At 38.2% G+C, this 19,011-nt stretch overlaps 1 protein-coding gene across 2 annotated transcripts in view; it reads left to right on the top strand.

Moving 5' to 3' along the window:
• The window catches only part of LOC122809561 (stabilizer of axonemal microtubules 1-like), a 369,246-nt gene that overhangs the window by 226,808 nt on the left and 123,427 nt on the right, over positions 1-19,011 (top strand). For both annotated transcript variants that reach the window (XM_044081149.1, XM_044081150.1), the window contains 2 exons: positions 13,435-13,557; positions 14,564-14,792. In XM_044081149.1, coding sequence (XP_043937084.1) covers positions 13,435-13,557; positions 14,564-14,792 — 352 coding nt within the window. The remainder of the gene's footprint in view (positions 1-13,434; positions 13,558-14,563; positions 14,793-19,011) is intronic.

A 19,011-nucleotide genomic window follows, 5' to 3' on the forward strand; every position in this document is an offset into this window, starting at 1 on the left:
TGACACCACTCCATCCCTACATCTCATCCCCCCAACTCCCCCACTTAACCTCACTGCCTCTTTCCCCCCTTTTCTTCCTCAGCCTTACCCTCTCTTCACTGCCTGTCCTTGCATTGACACTAGTCATTGCACTAAAAATTCTTTAATTCACCCAGCTTGACATTTATTACGTTTTAATGCATGTTTGACTACTCTACTGCTATCTAGCTAAACACACATTTTTTGACCTTATGTAAAATACTGACTCGTTTGCTGTATTATTTTTGTTTTCTTGCAACTGTTATTTTGTATGTTAGTTCACTTAGAAAATGCTAGCTAATAAATAGTTTAACTTGGGATGATTATCCTACATAGCTTCTAGTCTTTGTAAAATTACAGAGATTATACCCAAGACTCACATTTTGTATACTTACATAGATTGTACTTAGATCAGAAATCACAATGTTAGATATTAATTATGTTGTAAATATGCTGAAGGAAAAAGTTTGCTTGAATATATGTATAGAGTTTACAATGTGCATTCATACTATATGTATAACAGACAGGCTTCTCTTCACAGCATCAGAAAATGCCTAAGAAAGCAATACTGGAAAACAAGCATTACATGATTTTCTCATGTTTGTAGAACAAATATCTATTAACAGACATCCTTTTTTATAAATTCAGCAATACGTGATGTTTTTCCAGTAGGAACAGCTTATACAGATGTTTCCTTTCAGAATGGCATCCTCACATCAGCAAAAGTGCTTAAATCACAAAAGGACAATAGAAAAGTCTAAAAACAGACATTATGTGACTTCCCAGGAAATGTGTGTGTGACTAGCTTTGTATATAGCTATTGTAGTAATTCAGTTATGTGAGAGAAGGACAGAGAGAGGTATTTTGTAGAAGTCATCATTCATATCTGTAATGAAGGAAAACTTTGTAAATATATGCTACAAATCTGACAGACTACGTGTGGTTTGTTATAAAATAAGTTATCTGTAACTGTGCTTATAGCTGCAAAATATATTTCTTTATCAGTGTGCAATTTGAAAGGCTTGGTGCTTTAAACAGACTACAGATGGAGTCATGATGTGTCTCTGATTCAGCAGTAAACAGCACAGCAAGACTGTGTGTCTTAAGAAGACTTCAAATCCCACAGTAAGCAAGCAAGCAGCAGCAAGCAGAGAGCATCCATATAATTTTTCACACAATATCTCTCTTCTGTAATCTTCTCACTGTCTGCTTTTATTGTAAACCATACATTTTAATTGTGGAGCTTTCTTCCCAGGCCTCCACTCTTCCTCTTCTAAAAAGGGCTGTCCTAGAAATACTGCTGGTACAGACAAGCCTACAGGTTTTGGATAAATATATTTTGGATCAATTGCTGCCAACTTTGGAAAGAAGCCTGGAGGGCTGTCTGGTCTGAGGACCTGCCTTACCTCCAAGACCTACATACTAGCATTGCTTGGAGCATGGCAGTCCTCTGAACACTGGCCATCTCTGTGATTACCATGGAGGGAGGTACCAACTCAAGAACTAGGATTTGCAGCAAAGAATCCTGCATCTTAACCCTATGATTTTGGGAACACTCTTGTACCAAGACAACAGGACTTTCTCCATCTCCAGATGTAATAGAATGGCCATTGGACGTGGATGCTTTTGAACCAGCTACCAAAGATAAAATAACTTTGGCACAGGAGGAAATGCACACCTTAGGCTAAGGACTGCTAGGGGTCTTGGTAATAACATATATCTGGGCTGAGGGCTGCTTAAATGCCTCAAAAGGGATGACACAAGGATGGAAGTGTCCCTGGTCTTCTGTAGGGCCCACTTCATAGGGTTTCCATATTTCTTCAGAGAGATGCCTAAAGAGAGAACTGCTGAGGGTCATATAGTATGGTATGACAGTGAAGCTGAAAAGTTTCTTATCAAGGCAGGTCCTAAGAATTTTTCTGGCATCTCTTAAGGACTTTCTTATCAAAGCTAGAAATAGTGTGAAAAAAGTCCAACCAGTAACACTGCAGTTGGAAGCCCTGTGGGGAATCAGAGCACCATTCATTCTAAAAAGGGTGGTTATAGGTTCATAGGTTCATACTAGGCTATCTGCCCTAGGGCATTTACAAGCCTATCCAGAGTGTGTTTGGCTTTCGCCACCCATTTTAAATTCATTTTGCTATGCCCTTTTTCGAGGTTAGTATACTGTGCCTCTGTCTAACAGTGACACAGAAGTGATACCCGGGGTAAACCTATGATCTCCCATCCACTCATCAAGATTCCTTTTGAAGAGAGTCAATGAGGGACTCTGCCTAACCTGGACTGGGATTTTATTCCAGAGTGAAGGGAGCTCTGGGTTATGAATCTATCCCTCCAGCATGTCCTATTTATTTCAGTGCTGGGGTTCAAGTCTCTCGAGCGCGTAGCTCGATGGGATTTGGATTTTCTGAGGTGCAGCATGTCCATTAATTCCGGGTTGGACATGGCTTTATACGTCAGGCACAGATCGCCTCTGAGCAGGTGGTATGCCACTGAGTAGAGCTGGAGTTTCTTTAACCGGGCAGCATATGGCATCTGTTTGAGCCCTTTGTTCCTCTTGGTGAGGTACTTTTGGGGTCTTTCCAGTTGCTGCAGGTGTCTGGTAAGGTACATCCCAAAAGGGGCATTGTTCTCAATTATGGGCCTGATGAGGGATGAGTAAAGAGGCACGATGACCTCCCCTGATCTAGATGTGAATCCCTTCATGATTAGGTGACATTATACCATATTAAGGCCTACAACTGCCCACAAACACAGCTAAACAGCAATACATGCTATCAGACAGTTGTATCAATAATAAAGAAAGATTTTTCCAAAAAGGGTGCATGCCTGACTGGCTCTGGATCACAGCCAAATTGTCCATTTACAGGGTGTCAAGTGACAGTGCAAATGACCAATGGTGTAATGTGGCAAGAATGAAATGAAGATGGCAGGGGCATGGCTATGTCCCCATGAAACATCAGCCAGCACAGCCAGACAGAAGAGTGCAAAGCTCTGGAAGTTGGGCCATGTCTGATCTCACCTGTGAATGACTTTGCAAAGGTTTACACTTCAACAATAATAATCCATATTGAAAGAGAAACTTCTGAAATTTTGATGAGCTGTGGTACAACTAGAAATCTTAATAGCTGCTCGATGCAAAAGGCTCTGAAGTCAGAGATTATATTGTGAGAGGGCCAATGTAGAATCTCCTCTCTTCCTCTCTACAGATACTGCTGCATATTTAAGAGGGGGGTACATGTAAACTAGTAGTTTAACCTAATTTTAATGACTGTACTATTGCTTCTGGGAAGCACCGTGGTGCTGCAATAAGAGCTACTGCCTCACACAGCTTTGGATATCCATGTTTGGTTCTTGGCTGGGTTGACAACTGTCCCAATCTCTTTGAGTCCTCCTTGTGTCCACAGTTTACTTGTAGTAATGAATTTTCATGTGTGAGCACACACACATACACACACATACACACACACACACACACACACACACACACACACACACACACACACACACACACATAAACTCATTCAGAAAGATAAACATATATGTGCACAGTTTTTTTCTATGTTTCTTTTATACTCACTAAACAGCAAAAGTGCTGCTTAACGAGTATAAAATAATGGCTCGATTGGTCTCACTCACCTGCACTCACACACAAACAGTTCTATTTTTTTTCTTCTTTTTTTTTATATTTCACACTTGCTAAACAGTGTTGCTTAGCGAGTGTAAAATAATGATGGGCTGTTACTTTATCTGAGTCCAAGATCTACTGCAATGCTTACCTCTCAACTGTCCACATTTTCGCAGTATATCCAGATTTTGGCCTCATATTATTGGTCTGTTCCTCATAAAAGTTGTGATTTTCTGGAAAATCACGTTACCACTTTAATTGAAGTGACTACATAATGGCATCTGTTTGAGTTTTGGATGTAATCTCCTTCAGAAAAATGCATGTTAACACTAATCTTGTTATTCTAGCAACTTTCTAAGTTTATAAAAGCAATATTTAAAGTCTGTCCCTATTTTGGGGCATTTGATTACCCCTTTTTGTCAGGCTTTATCCAGACTTCTGGCACTAAGAGGATGAGAGGTATGATGCAATGTAATCTAATATTTCACGGTGACTGTTGCTATGGCATCAAAAAATAAGCTAGCATTGCTGGCAATAGAAATGCCAATCGAGGGTTTAATTCACAATGGGAATGGAAAAGAGACCGGGGAAGAGGATGTGCAGAATAATTAAAGGTAAAATGACATTGTGGGCAGGAATTGTACAACACTGATAAAGTGGGTATTACTTTGGTCGGACTAAATTCGTACCCAAATTTTAAACACTGGGATTGTCCCTTTAACCATTATGACTGCTCACAGACATCTTTTCTGTCACTTTTACATTTACATTAAACTACAATTTCAGTTTGTTCAGGGTGTAAATTTGCTGAAGGCAGTAGTAGTTATTCTGTGGCAGGAAATAATTTGCTGCTGCTTCTGAGGGGTGGGCATAACTGGCTCGAGCTTTAGTTATTTATTTTATTTATTTATTACATTTGTTAACTAGGTAGTGTCCAACTGGTTCAGGAGCCCATTTTCAGCAGAGACCCGGGGAGAAAAGCTCCACAATAGTACAATACAAACAATAGTAATATATACACTGGAAACAAATTAAAATAACAAAGGATGCAAGTATACAGAGAAACATAAAATTGAGTTTTGAGACAATTTGCAAATGCAGGCATAGTTATGAGCATAGTACATATGAATGCTGTGTGAGTAGCAGAAAATATAGGAAATTCAGCAAACAACTGAGTGGTAGAGAAATGAGAAATTATGCATAGAGAAGAAAAAATAAGAAATTCAGCTTAGTGATGAGGTGGGGACTGGGGTTGCTAGAAGCATCAGGAATTAGGGTATAGTTAGGCAGAGCAAAAGGTGGGTTAAAGTAAGGGAACTGGAAAGGAATTAGCCTGGTGTATGGCAAGAGCACACCCAATGACTAGCAATCAGGTCCTTTAGGAGTAGTTTTAACTCATGGTGTTAGGATGTTTTGCTATGGTCCCATGAACAGTGTTCCAGAGTTTAGCTACTTTGTGAAGATAGAGGGAGTCATCATGAAAGTTGTGGGATGTGGATAACCTTTAGCATGAGTTTGTTAGAAGATCTAAGTGATCTGAGATTAGTACTAAATTGGACTAAGCTGGAAATAGCAGGTCAGTTGCTAGGCTGATGGACTATTTTATGGGTAAGCTAAGTTGACTGAGTGATAAAAGGTTGCGGATCTGTAGCCAGTTTAGCTGTGAGAGAGCTGAACAGTGGGTGAGATATGTGTGGATGGTTAGTGGCATATTTGGCGATTTTATTGTAACAGGCTTCTAGGTTGTTGAGGTCAGTCTTTCGTAGGTTTGTGAATATGAGAGAACCATACAGGAGGGTGGATAGCAGGTGTGACCCGAACAGTGGCCAGCCTGGCATTTTGAGTTAGGTATGCTTTGGCCCTGTATAGGGTGTCAAGTTTGATGTGGACTTTTTTGATTGTCAGAGCAGTATGTTTATCAAATTTTAGATTATCGATTGTAACACCTAAAAGTTTAGTCTGGTTAATGGGTGCTATCTCAGTTCCATTTGAGGACAAGATTGTGAGAGGGGACTGGCAATGTTTAGGTTTTTTGTTTCTGAAAATGATCTTAGTTTTGTTGGGGTTTAGTATAAGTTGGTGTTCAGAGAGGTATTTTCAATGTCCTGAAAAGAAGTTTGCATTTTTAATTTAAGTTCCTGGGGAGAGGTGGCTGAGCAGTTAAGTGTAGCATCACCAGTGTACTGTACTACGAAGGCTAGTTGAGTTGCAGAGCTAAGGTTGTTTATAAATATGATAAAAAGGAGAGGACCAAGTTTAAAACCTTGGGGTGCACCCATGGAGATGGGAAGTAAGGGAGAAAGAGAGTTTTCCCATTCGGTAGCTTGTTGTCAATTGGAAAGATAGCTATGGAACCAGGTTAGGGATGATGAACTGAGACCGTAGGAAAATAATTTATTTAGTAGCAGCTAGTGGGATATGGTGTCAAAGGCTTTGGACATATCAAGAAAGATGGATGAAACAAGCTGGCATTCATTCATGAAATGATGAATGGTGTCAGTAAAATTTAGTAGGGCAGTGCTGGTATTATGTTTAGGTCTAAAGCCATGTTGAGAACTGGAGAATAGATTATTACTAAGGAAATGGTTAATGAGTTAGTTGTGGATGCATTTTTTAAGATTTTTGAAAGGGTGGAAAAGGATGGCTATGGGATGAAATTTAGTTAGTTCGTTGAAGGATCCTCCTTTGTGGGAGGTATGATGTGTGATATTTTCCAGAGAAGTGGGACATATTGTTCTGTTAGAGAGCGATTAATCAAAATAGATACGGGTAAGCAATAGAAAGAATGTCAGGTTTTAAAATTCATCTGGAAGTTTGTCAGCAGCAATGCAGCAGAGCTTAAGTTTGGTTAGGACAGTCTTTATATAATTACCTGCAGTGGGTGTAAAAGTGAAGTAGTTGGGATTCACTGGGACAGGGGTGGGCACAGTAAGTGGCTGAGTTGGTTGGTTATCTAGCAGGGAAGTGATAGTGTTTATAAAGTGAGAGTCGAATTGAGTTGCAACAGGGTCAGAGTTGTTTGAGGTGACTGGGGTGAGGTTGGGGTATGTCCGGGGCTGAGGAGATTGATAGATTGTCAGAATTTTGGGGGGTTGTTTTGGTGTTTCTGTTGACAGGATTGTAAGTATGTTTGTTTGCCTTTTTAGATTTATTTCTTTGCTAGATTTCTTAGTTGCTGATAGGTTAAGAGGTCAACTTTATCTTTGGTTGTATGGTAAGCTGACCAGTCTCTATCTCTGCTCATCAGTAGTAGTTTGCTGTCACTGGTTAGCCAAGGAAGGAGCTTGGCTTTTGTATGCACATTCCTAGTGGGAGCAAGGATACTAAGTATTTTAATGAAACTGTCAAAGTACTAAACAGCTAAGTCTAAGTGTAGATGTTTAAGTGGTGTCCAGTCACATTGTTGAAGTAGCAGGTTAAAAGTAGTGGGAGAGAATTTTTTCTTCTTATAGATGTATTTGTAAGAGATGGTGCCTTAGCTATGCACTTGTTTCCTGTATATAGAAAGGTTGGAGAATGGTCACTGAGGGAGTCTGGTAGGCAACTGGTTAAGTAACTTAGGTTAGGTTTGTTAGTTAAGATCCAATCTAATGTTGACTGCTTATTGGAGTGTTTATCTGTACGAGTTGGACAGGTTATGGTGTGTGTGTGTGTGTGTGTGTGTGTGTGTGTGTGTGTGTGTGTGTGTGTGTGTGTGTGTGTGTGTGTGTGTGTGTGTGTGTAACAGACTGCATGGGGGGTGCCTGTGCCAATTAGATACATGGACTGCCATTTTAATTAACGCTGAAAAATGCTACTTATCATTGGCTGTAATTACACCAGATTCAAAGACTTGCAAATTTGCCAGTAAAGAGGTCTTCCTCTTTGCATCTAATCTTATCTTTGAACTGTATTTTACACAATCACATAAACTGCAATAAACAATGAGCTGCTTTTAAAAATTACAGCAGTGCCAGGAAAATAATCAGCTTACCAAATACTAAAACATATACTATGGCCTCGATGTTAAACTTGTATATGACTGACAATGTAACTCGAAATGGAAACAATAACATTTAAGCTAATGCAATGATAAAATCACTAAACTATCTGAACAAAATATAAAGCTAGCAAATCTACTATGGATATTAATCACAAATTATATCCTGTATAAAACATATAAACCACCAGTCTTTAGATATATAAATAATATACATAAAACATTTTTTTATTTATAAATATCACAATTTAAAATTATGGAAGTTTATGTTATAATCCTTTTTTATAGCCTCATGACTTGTTGAAGGAGCTAGATTCGATAAAATTTTGGATTGGAAAGAAAAAAGCTTTATATATTATAACTTTTAAGAAGGTGCTCAGTTAAGGACTGCAGACAATATTATTATTAAATATGACTTAATACAAGAAAACTGGCTAAATATATGAAGTAGACAAAACTATGGTCTACAAAAAGCAAGACATTCCAACTAATGAAATGAACAAGAATACTCCAAACTACTACAATATATTTAGCGCTGTCTAACGCTACCTCAGTCAAATCATTTAGCATTGACTCAAGGTATTTCTGTTCTTGGAAAAGATTTTTCAGAAACTGTAATTCTGTATGGAAAAGAGGATCATCCTATATCATTTTAACAAGATGAACCAGTTGTCCCTTAACAATACTTATTTTCTGATTTAAAGGATGATCATTTTCACAATGAACAAGTTGATTTATAATGTAGCTTAGATATAAATTTATGGTTATTATCAATTGGTTCACCTTGCTTTGGTGAGGTAAAATTAAAAAGTCTACATTGTATTTATCACCCTTTATTGAGAGGAATAAAGGCACCTTGTTAAAGTTTCAAATGCTTTATTCAGTTAAGCAGGAAGATGGATGAGTGTTCTTGTTAACACTTGTCCATCTACCTACTTAACTGGAAAATGAATCTTTTGTACTATGTTTCGCATTAGTCCTGTCACCCTTTAGTCCACAGGTGGGATACTAGACCTGGCATATTTTCTGGATTACCTCTATTTTCTTTATTAGGAGTTGGTTTATCAGATGAATGAAGAGCAACCATGAAAAGAAATAATGAGTAAAAATACAGTTTTAGCATACACACAAAACATTTTCTAAATAATGGACATTATAAATAAAAATTGGACTTTTTTTTATACTTTGATAATATGGGTAATATAATGGGAGATAGGCCAAGGTTTACATTTTCTAGGGGTAAGAATGTCAAAAGAGTTATTAAACAACATAGCTAATTTTATGTCCCAACCTGGACCGGAATACCAAAGGCGGAGGTGTGTCCATATTCATTAGGGATATCCACACCTCCAGGCTAGTTGCTCAGCATAATGCAGCCGAGGTTATCCAAGTGCAACTAACTCTGGGCAAAACTGCAATCCAAATTGTAGCTTGCTACAGATCACCCACCATGCCCCAGGATTCCTACTCCTCTTTTCTTGATGTACTGGAAAATATTAGGGTTCAACCAAACACCCTAATAATGGGCGATTTCAACTACCCCACCATTAACTGGGAAAACTACTCATGTACCAACTCCTTCGCTCAACACTTTCTGGAATTCATAAACTCCAGTGCCCTGGATCAACTTATCCACACCCCCACCAGAGGCAACAATATCCTAGATCTAGTCAGTACCAACATGAGTGACCGGTGTTCCACACCTGAAGTCAATGCCTCATTGGTCCGATCCGACCATAAGCTAATTATCCTAGATATCCACATCCTGCCCCCACCCCCCATTAAGGAAACCATGGTAAAAAATTTCTCCAAAGCCAACTTCATGCTTCTTAAGACAGAAGTGGTGAACTTCATGACACCCATGCAGATGGACAATACAGTTATGACTACTGAATCATACACAATTGCACTTTATAAGCACTTACATGAGTGCATGGATCCTGCTATCCCAAACAGAACCAAGACACTATCCTCCAAAAAAAGGAAGCCAATCTGGTGGTCCCCTGCCATAAACAAACTGTACAACAGAAGGAAGAATCTGTTGCAAAAGAGAGTAAAATCCCATGAGTGGAGGAGCTCCCTGGTCAGCCTCAGTAAGAAGCTGCGATCCCTGATAAAATCCTCCAAAGCTAGTTACAAAACTAAAATCGCCACTGATTGTAAAGACAACCACAAAGCATTCTATAGCTATGTCAAGAGTCTCAATGACAACACTCAGATCTGCTCTGAGTTGCAGCACAATGGCACTAAATATACAGACCCAACTGATATTGCCAAAATCCTGGCAGATAGGTTCAGTGCTAACTGTACTCACCCTCTCTCCCCCTAAAGAGCCCATCTCTATACTGGAAGGATGCAAAATTCCTGTAATCATGGCTGCACAGGTAAAAAACACACTCTCCAAAGCCAAGAACACAGCATCCATGGGACCAGACAACACCCCAGGCTGCGTTCTACATGAACTACTGGTCAACTCCTGTGCTTTTGTCTGTCTCACAAGCATTTTCATTTGGAACAGTGGAAAAGGTTTCACAGGCAAAGTCTCTCTGTGTGTTTTATTATCAGAAGAAGGCAAAGTCTATCTGTGTGCTTTATTATCAGAAGAATGAACTACAGAGTCATCTTATGCTTGTCGGCTCACTTTTTATTGGACAGACTTTTGTGTATCCTCCTTAGCTTGTTTTGCATCAAAAAATCACTTTGATCCTACAGAAAAAAAATATTCTGAAGACAGCTGGATACAGTAGCTTGAATCTCACACCTGCCTTTCAACATTCCCTGGTATAAATTTGTTTCTCTTCCACCTGGTGTAGAGTGAATAATCATTTTCCATAAACACTCCACTGTCTCCAACTTTTAATACTTTCCCTTTTACTACAGTTTTATCAGTTACAATTCTTTCTGCTGCTAGGTTCGCAGTTTTACTAATAAAGATCTCAGTTGCTTTCTCATGACCAGATGTGGAGCATACACATGGTATAGCCTTTCAATTAACACTTCCTGCTGTGAAATATCAGTCCAGTTGCTTACGTGTGCCTTCATAAAACTAATACATTCTGTTCCTTCTAGTTTCTCTGGTACAGCAGAAAATCACAAATTCTCCCTTTGTAATTTTACAATTTTTTGAACCTTCTCATCTTGAGCAGTCTCATTTTCAGCCTTTTATTATTTGAGTTGATATACTCATTCATGTATTTTAATCAGCTCTGAGCACATTTGACTTATTTTTTTTCCTCTAGATTACAAGAAGCCATGTCTTGCACCAAAGCCGGAGCTTGAACTGCTTGCTGAACAGCTGCAGGATTCTTCCCAGTCAGTGTCTTTTCTTCACCTTTTTTCTAGATGGATTTCTTTCAGACTTTCTTAGTTTCTTTTTAGGAGGCATCCAGACAGTGTACTTTCTATGCAGTAATTGAATTTTACTCAAGTTTACAGTATCACTGGCTGTTGTCTCTAATTTTCTTTCACACTTGGAAAGTTGAAGTCAAGCTGTTGATCAGTGTGCAGCCATCTTGGAAGTTTAAATCAAAGGGTGTCTAATCTTAATAAAGTTATAGCACAATAAAAGTGACATCCCCAAACTACCATTTTTCCCTCATACAAAGCTCTACACTGTCAAAAATATCAATAGGCAGTTATGCACCACGTTTTCTCATTCTAAACAAATCAACAACTTAAACATAGAGTTCCAAGTTCATCTAATACTATACTTCTCAACAAAAATACTTCTTAACTAAGTGGATACATTTTTTTCTCTTTATAGAGAAAAATGCAGTCAAAAATCAAGGTCAGAAACAATGCCAAATATATATTGCATCTAACTACCAAGTAAACATAAGATTCATTTAAACAAATATGTATTCTTAGTTTCATACAAGTAATAAATGGACAGTCACTCAGGAATAGCAAAATAAACTGTTCAGTAAATACCACTCAAAAATACATTTATCCGATGCAACTTCTTTTTGTTGCAAGTGCAGCCAACAGTGTACATAACACCCCATTCCTAAACTAAATAATGATACAAATTCCATAATCACCTATTACCTTCCTCAGGTTACAAGCACCTCACTTTTTCAGTCCCAGATCCCCAAAATATTTCTGATGTATCGTAAACATTGAGAATTTAATCTGAAACTGCTAGATAAGTCAGTACAAAAACAGGGCCCACTGCATTATGAGAAACATGGTTTTAACCCTCTTTCTTATTAACAAACTGTATAATTATAAATTAGAAAAATTTCTGAAATGACAGACCAATAAGATGTACAGGAAGTGGGGTAAAGGTAAAGCCAGAAGCTAAAAAAATTAATTTCTTTGTCTTATACCATCCAATAATAGCTATCTTGAAGATGGCTGATTGTGGATAATCAGTCAGTTCAATGTAGATAATACAAAGAAAACTATCTCTTGTAGCTGACATGGGTGAAGAGCATAAATGTGCCTATCCTAAGGGCATGGGGGCAGTCTCAGTCATAAGATGACAGAGGATCTATGAAGTACAGTTTTGGCTTATCCCTGGCAGTGGTATGATGCTTCACCAGGAAACACAATATCCTCACTGACCCTGCTTGTGGGTCAGGCTGAGCCTGATAGAGGCTAAGTCAGGTCCAGTAGCCTTGGAAAAAGAAAAGAGTAGCTGATAGCAGCTGATAGCCATCTTTAGGGAGGCAGGGGAGCAATAAATAAATAAATATGTAAAGATATAAATAAATAAAAATAAAAGGGCTCCTTGAGGACCAAGACAACCAAGATTTACTATTCTAATGCAGATGCTGGTCGTGCATCAAAGTGCATCTTTTGGAACCCCCCCCCCCCCCCAATGTAAGCCTGTTTTATAGATAGGCTTTACACCGGAGTAAGTCAGTTACACTGAAAGCAAGTCTTTTGGAATCATGGCATGCTTACATAGGAGTAAATCATTTGGAATCAGATGCACTATATGCTGTGTTACCTTCACCCTCTATAGTTACCTATTCTAAGTTTGATAGTGTGCTTTGGTAGAATTTTGGTTGTTTTATTTTTCCCAGGTATACTTTTGCTTACTTTGTATTAGGCCTTCAAGGATCATTTAGCCTTTTCTGGAGCATTTATTGACACACTATCTGTGTTGCCACTTCCTAGGCACAAGAAAAGGACAGGAGTGAGGTACAGAACAGATACTCCTTTATGTGTGGGCCACCCCTTAACAGCCATGGCATAAGACTGCACCCAGATAAATCCAGGAACAACTAACTTTATTACTCTATAACAAATCAGATTTATATATGACAGAATGAATGACTTTTATCGTATGTATCGTATCTGTAACAGTACTTAAACTTGATTAATATAACAGTTTTTCTGTATGTATGTATGGAGCTTTTCTCCCTGGGCCAGCGCTAACAATGGACAAGCATCCAGCCAGACTATCCTAGTCAACAAATATAAAATAAAATAAAAATAAATAGGACTGTATGGAATGATTATCCAGGTGGCTGAAACCTGCATGTGGACAACTCACTAACTCTTATAAATCCTGCAACAGTGGTTCTAGTATTCAGACATCTGTTGTTATTGTAAGTAAACAGAAAGCTGTACTTTCTTTACATTTCCCTTTTAAAGTTTCCCAAATGGAAGAAGTCAACTCATCTGATTCTGTTACATTTTATAGTACTGATCTGGTGGTTAGACATTTTAAGTGGCTGGAATGGGAAGTAGTGAGGATAAATAGTACCTCACCCAACTTATAATTTTAACACTGAAAGCACACTTGTGGAAATCATTAAAACTAATTTCTTTTGTGTTATTGTTTTGATGAATTACTCAGGTGCACTGTTGTTTCCTGATCAGCCCAGTGAGATGAAGACAACAAATCAGGTGGAATTTGTTGAAAAGCTTGCAGCAAAACCAGAGCTCATAAAAAATGTCCAGTGCCATCTGACAATTGAAGGTGAGCCTCATGTCTCATTATCCAAGAAGGTTAAAGGTTACATGAGCAAATGTAGTTTTGTGAATTGCCAGTAAAGAACATACACATTAATAATTTTAGTAAAATCTGAGATGCCAAAACAGAATGAAAAACAATTTTAGCTGTATTTATGTATGTGGAATTGAAATGTGAGGTATAGAATTCCCCAAACAAGATCTTAAATAAAGTTCTTCAGAAAGATGGCCTCTGTAGCTTACCCCCTTCTCTAAGATGATACAAACCCTGAGTTGGAATAAATAATGTGCATTTTAATGATGTTATCTTGAGGTAACTTAAATCAATAACGCAGATTAGATCTGCATGGATTGTATGTAAAATGGCATGTGCAGGGTGGCAAAAACAAATGGGAAACCCTAGTTTTCTATAATATTCAGAATTACTTTTTTTCAGAGGTGTGATAGATACCAACTTTCAGTTCCAGATTAGAAAGCATTTTCAATCCCACCCCCTCACCCCTTTTAGCCATTTACCTACCCACCCAACATTCTAGGGAGGTGTTGGTGCATAAGATGATGAATTATAGCAACACTTAGAATGGAATTTTTGTTTTGTTTCTGTTTTTTCACCTAAAATGGAATTTTACGGATCCCTATATCTCTAGAAAATTAACATTGCATTTTGTTTTAATAATTATTTTAAAATGTGTAATTCAATGTAAGAAATCCAGCTTGAGTTTGAAAAGTTCACCTCCCCAGTTCTGAATTACCTTACCTGAGAGTTTTTTTTATTAAGGAGCATTTACATCTCTTTTGTCAGAAAATGTTTTCCCCCCATTCATTCTTGATTCCATTTCCCAAGGCACAACAGACACTAGTACAGCTTTAGATTGGTCAATGAGGTGTAGGAAACAGCAGGAATAATGGTTGAAAATACAAAAAAAATAAATAAAAGGCCATTTTCAGGGCAAAAAATCACTAAAAACTGAAATGAGTACACCTCTTGACTGGATACATTTTCTTTTGAATAGGTGATCATGAAATGATGACAACTCACCAGACTATGTTTCAACCCTTACCTCTGGGAAAACCAGCACTGCGCAGAATTCAGCCAGTAGACAGAGGACCTGTGATGAAACGAGCTCACATGGAGACTATCACAAAGTACCAGAGTGACTTTCCAGGATACAGATCATTACCTGAGAGGAACCATCTAGTTCCACCACCTATGGACAACCTAGGAGTTAACCACAGCCTGAAGTAGGTCATATTTAAGCAAGGACTGATTCTTCTGGGAACTGATAATTATGTGGAAAACTAGGGACTTCAGTTCAGTTAAGACTCTTAAATGTCTTAACTTGGGTTTAAATGTACTAATCTGAGCTGTAACACTCATAGTCCTTGAGCTCCTGTGAGACTCTTATGTTCAGATTGGAATAAATGGTACTAAGTCACCCCCCCCCCCACCTTGCCACACTCACCATGTCTCTTCCACTCAGTCTCAACAGCTACCCATTTTTCTGTATACTCAGATCATTTTTGAAGCTTGGCTAGTAGTAAGTACCAAAATAAAAGAAAAGGGGTGAGAATGACAGGGAGTAATGAAAGGGCAGAAAACATGGATATAAGAAAGATGGAAAATTAAAAGGAATTGATAGGAATGTTGGATTCTCAGTGCTGGCAGAGATGGCCAGTAAACTTATCAGTCTGACAATAAAGGATGGGTTACCTGTGCAGGGTTTGATAATATTCACATTCACGTAAGTCAAAAGGGGGGACTAGTGTGGTGTGTAGCATTCTGGCTTCCCACCCTTTCCCGACTCAATACTGATTGAAAGTTTGTACAACGGGTAGTTGTACAGTTTCTGCATTACGTAATTAGTGACCAAGTGTCTGAATGGTTGTGAAGCTACACACTGCCCACTTTTGGTAGCATCCTCTTACTGCTAAGTGGTAAGGGAGGGCCTGTGATTTGTTTAGACTGATTTACACTAAAGTCATAAGGTTTTAATCATATCCCTCCCTCCCACACTCTCTTGCTTCAGTGTTGTCTGGGGTCATGTTACAAGGGGACATGCCTGGTATCACCTATGTAGCTTTGGTTTACAACCTGTTAAGAAGTGTAACAGTACAGCAAGACAGTAGAAGTGAAAATTGGGAGGGGATGAACACTGATAAGGAGAAGATGGAGAAACTGACTAAGGGATGGAACTATAAACTGAAACAGCAAGTGAAACTTGATTAGTGGTAAGTATATAGCAGAAGTAGTGATAATTGTCTAGAAGTAATGGGGAAAATACCAGAGTGGTATAATAGTGCTCTGGTCATTACAGACAAATTAGCCCACTGAGTACTTAGTTTTGTAGTAGAGGACTGAAGTGACACATTCATCTTGAGTGCATAAAGTAAAAGTACTTTATGACAGGGGTTTTGTTTTAAAACTCCATATACTGCAGTTATGATCTTTACAACAAGACTGAAAATAAAAGTATGGAGAGTATATAGACCAAATTCAAGGTTTTAGTACCACAAAGTATTTCCCTTACTATAAGGAGCAGTGATCTCAAACGTTAGTATATGTAAATACCAGGTATAATGGAGGCATAGCATCCCACATTATGGACTACAGAAGGCTGACACCTACCCCTGTTTTAATGACATTACAGAAAATGTTAACTTTCACTGTATTTCATCTTTGTGCACACAAGTCACATCACATTTATGCAAATATTGTACATAATTTTTCTCCCCTTGTTGCTTTTATTCTGCTTATCCAATTCAGTAATAAGTTATTTTTGGTTCTCCTGGTTTAAGACTCAGATAAATCCATTGGGATCAGTGCTCTATCTAGCCTGGTTAAGAAATTTAAATAAATAAAAACTTTTTTTTCATATCTGTGAGACCTGTGGTCACAGATCTCACATTTTTGATAGGGAGCTTATAGTTATACGTGTAGAAATGATATGCGTTCTACGGGTTCATAGATTAGTACTAAGCTGACTGCTCTTGTGGACTATTTTAAGCCTAGCAATTACCCCATGTTAGAATCAAACCCTGCGCGTTTAATTCAATCAGCACCTTAAGCCATTACAGCAATGACAAAACTTGCCCATTTTTAGTGATAAGTATAACAGTAAGATTCATCAAGGAAGTACATGTGAATGATGCAGGAGAATCAACAGTGCTTAGTATCATGGGGATAAACAAACTGGTTGAGAAGGTGTTGCAGAGCTTATGATTCTGGCTTCACTGGGAAGTAAGAACTCAGTTGAAGTACTACAGGCTTGCATTACTGTGACAGAATACATCTGCCATTGACATGGACCAGAGACTGAAAACTTTTCAGTAACAAGTGTTTACCTAACCTAAGAGAAGCACAGAAGCAAAGAAACTCTGTCCTCTACCCCAGTAACATCAAGGACTTTAGTGAAACTTTCATCATTAGTGAGAACAAGAAAAACAGAAGTGCAGTGTTTGATGGGAAGAGAAGACAAATGCAATATTTACAAAGGTGACTGAGAAAAGGGTCATGGCATGGCTGAGAAAACTACAAGAAATAATGACTTTTGTAAAGGATCTGTCACAAAAAAATATGATGTACAGAGAACCATGGATGGGGAAAATAACTAGGTACATGATTAATTGGAGGGGCATATAAGACAGAAGGAGTTACAGCTTTCTGTATTATTGAACAGATAAAAAAACAAAACCAGTTAATGAACAGAGACAACAGGTGAGGTGGGTTACACTGGATGCTGGAAATAGTGACAGGAAGATAAAAGAAAATAAAGCATATTCTTAGAATGGGTTATAGTTGATGGAAGAGATTTTATGTCATATATTAACTAGATTCCAGTGACTGCAACCATATGCTACAACAGGATCATTCTTAATGGGTTACAAAATCTTGCGTAGTGCTAGAATCTGCAAAATATGGAGACGTCTGGTATCCGGTGCTGTAAAATATGGATGAAGGGAGGATATTTTCCTGTGGAAATGGACAGCTACTTGGGAACAAACAATTACTAATGCAATTCCCTTTCAGCTTAAATGTAGAGCTGAACCAATTAAAGTAGAGAGCTGTGTATTTCATGAGTGATGACTTTGACAAGCAAATATGAAGAAGTAATGGAAATCTAGTATGGGTATGCATCAAAAGTGTCATAGCTGGAATTACATAACTGTGAGTAAAACAAATATCAAATCACAAAGAAGGCAAGAATGGGACAGTGGTTCTTGAACCAGATGGCAGTAAATGTTAGAAGGTGCAGCATTTAAGAAACATAAAGAAAAGTAGAAGAAGCAAAAAGTCAAGAACGGTAACAATTCAGAAGGAAGCAGGCATAATTTACCACAGAAGAGACATACAAGTGTCCATAAATGGGAAGAAAAAAATGCAGCACAAAATCGGTGAAACTAAATTAAAGGAGGTGGGAAGGCCACTATGGTGAAAAAGGTGGGCTTTAGTTGCAAAGGAAGAGGGCAGAAAATCATCAATCCCATCAACAGATTTGCTCAAGATAATGTGACTGATCCAAGTCCTTTCAGAGAATAAAAAAAAAAGTTCTGAAAGAATTTCAGAATCAAAGGAGTCTGATGGAATTCATTACAGAATTCTGAAAAGAACCTAGGGAAGAATTGCTAATAATATCATGCAACGATATTTGATTCCTAAGAACAGACATGTTTCTCCTTCCTTCATAAGACTGGGAAGAAGACACAGCCTGGAATCAAACAGGCTATCATTTTGGTCTTAATTATATGGAAAATGATGAAATGACTGCTAAAAGAAATAATTACTCTGGAATAACTGTAAACTAGTCAGAAAATAATACAAATTCACAGTAGAAAAGTCATTCCAGATAAAGCTTGCAAGATCTTTTTTGACAAGGTAACCACAGTAGAAGACCAGAAAGGGAATGTGGATGTGGACTCATACTGATGAGACACTATGAAACAGAAGTTAGTAATTGTTTCAGTAATAAAAGTTTTGTTAGAGAGGCAAGATTACATTGGTTTGGACATGTGCTGAGGAGGGATGCAGAGTATATTGGGAAAAAGATGCTAAGGATGAAGCTACCAGTTAACAGGAAAAGAGGAAGGCCTAAGATAAGGTTTATGGATGTGGTGAGAGAGGACATGCAGGTGGTTGGTGTGACAGAGCCAGATGCAGAGGACAGGAAGAAATGGAAACAGGTGATCCGCTGTGGCGACCCCTAAGGTGAACAGCCGAAAAGAAGATGATGATGATGACTAAAAGTTTTGTTGTGAATTTGGCTTGTGTAGAACACCCTGCTAATTGCTTGAAAGAGTATTAAAGCAGTGAGTGTTGCTTTCCTACTTAAGACTTCAGCAAAGGAGCTAGCCCACAACTACACAAAAGATTAATAAATAAATCAGAAGGCCTCAAAATGGGTATTAGGGAGCCAGAAAAGGTGAAACACTTGTTAAACAATAACACATGGAGGGTGACAAAGGA

Source organism: Protopterus annectens, chromosome 8.part0 (genome assembly GCF_019279795.1).
Source record: "Protopterus annectens isolate FY-2018-M chromosome 8.part0, PAN1.0, whole genome shotgun sequence".
NCBI classification, from domain to species: Eukaryota; Metazoa; Chordata; order Ceratodontiformes; family Protopteridae; genus Protopterus; species Protopterus annectens.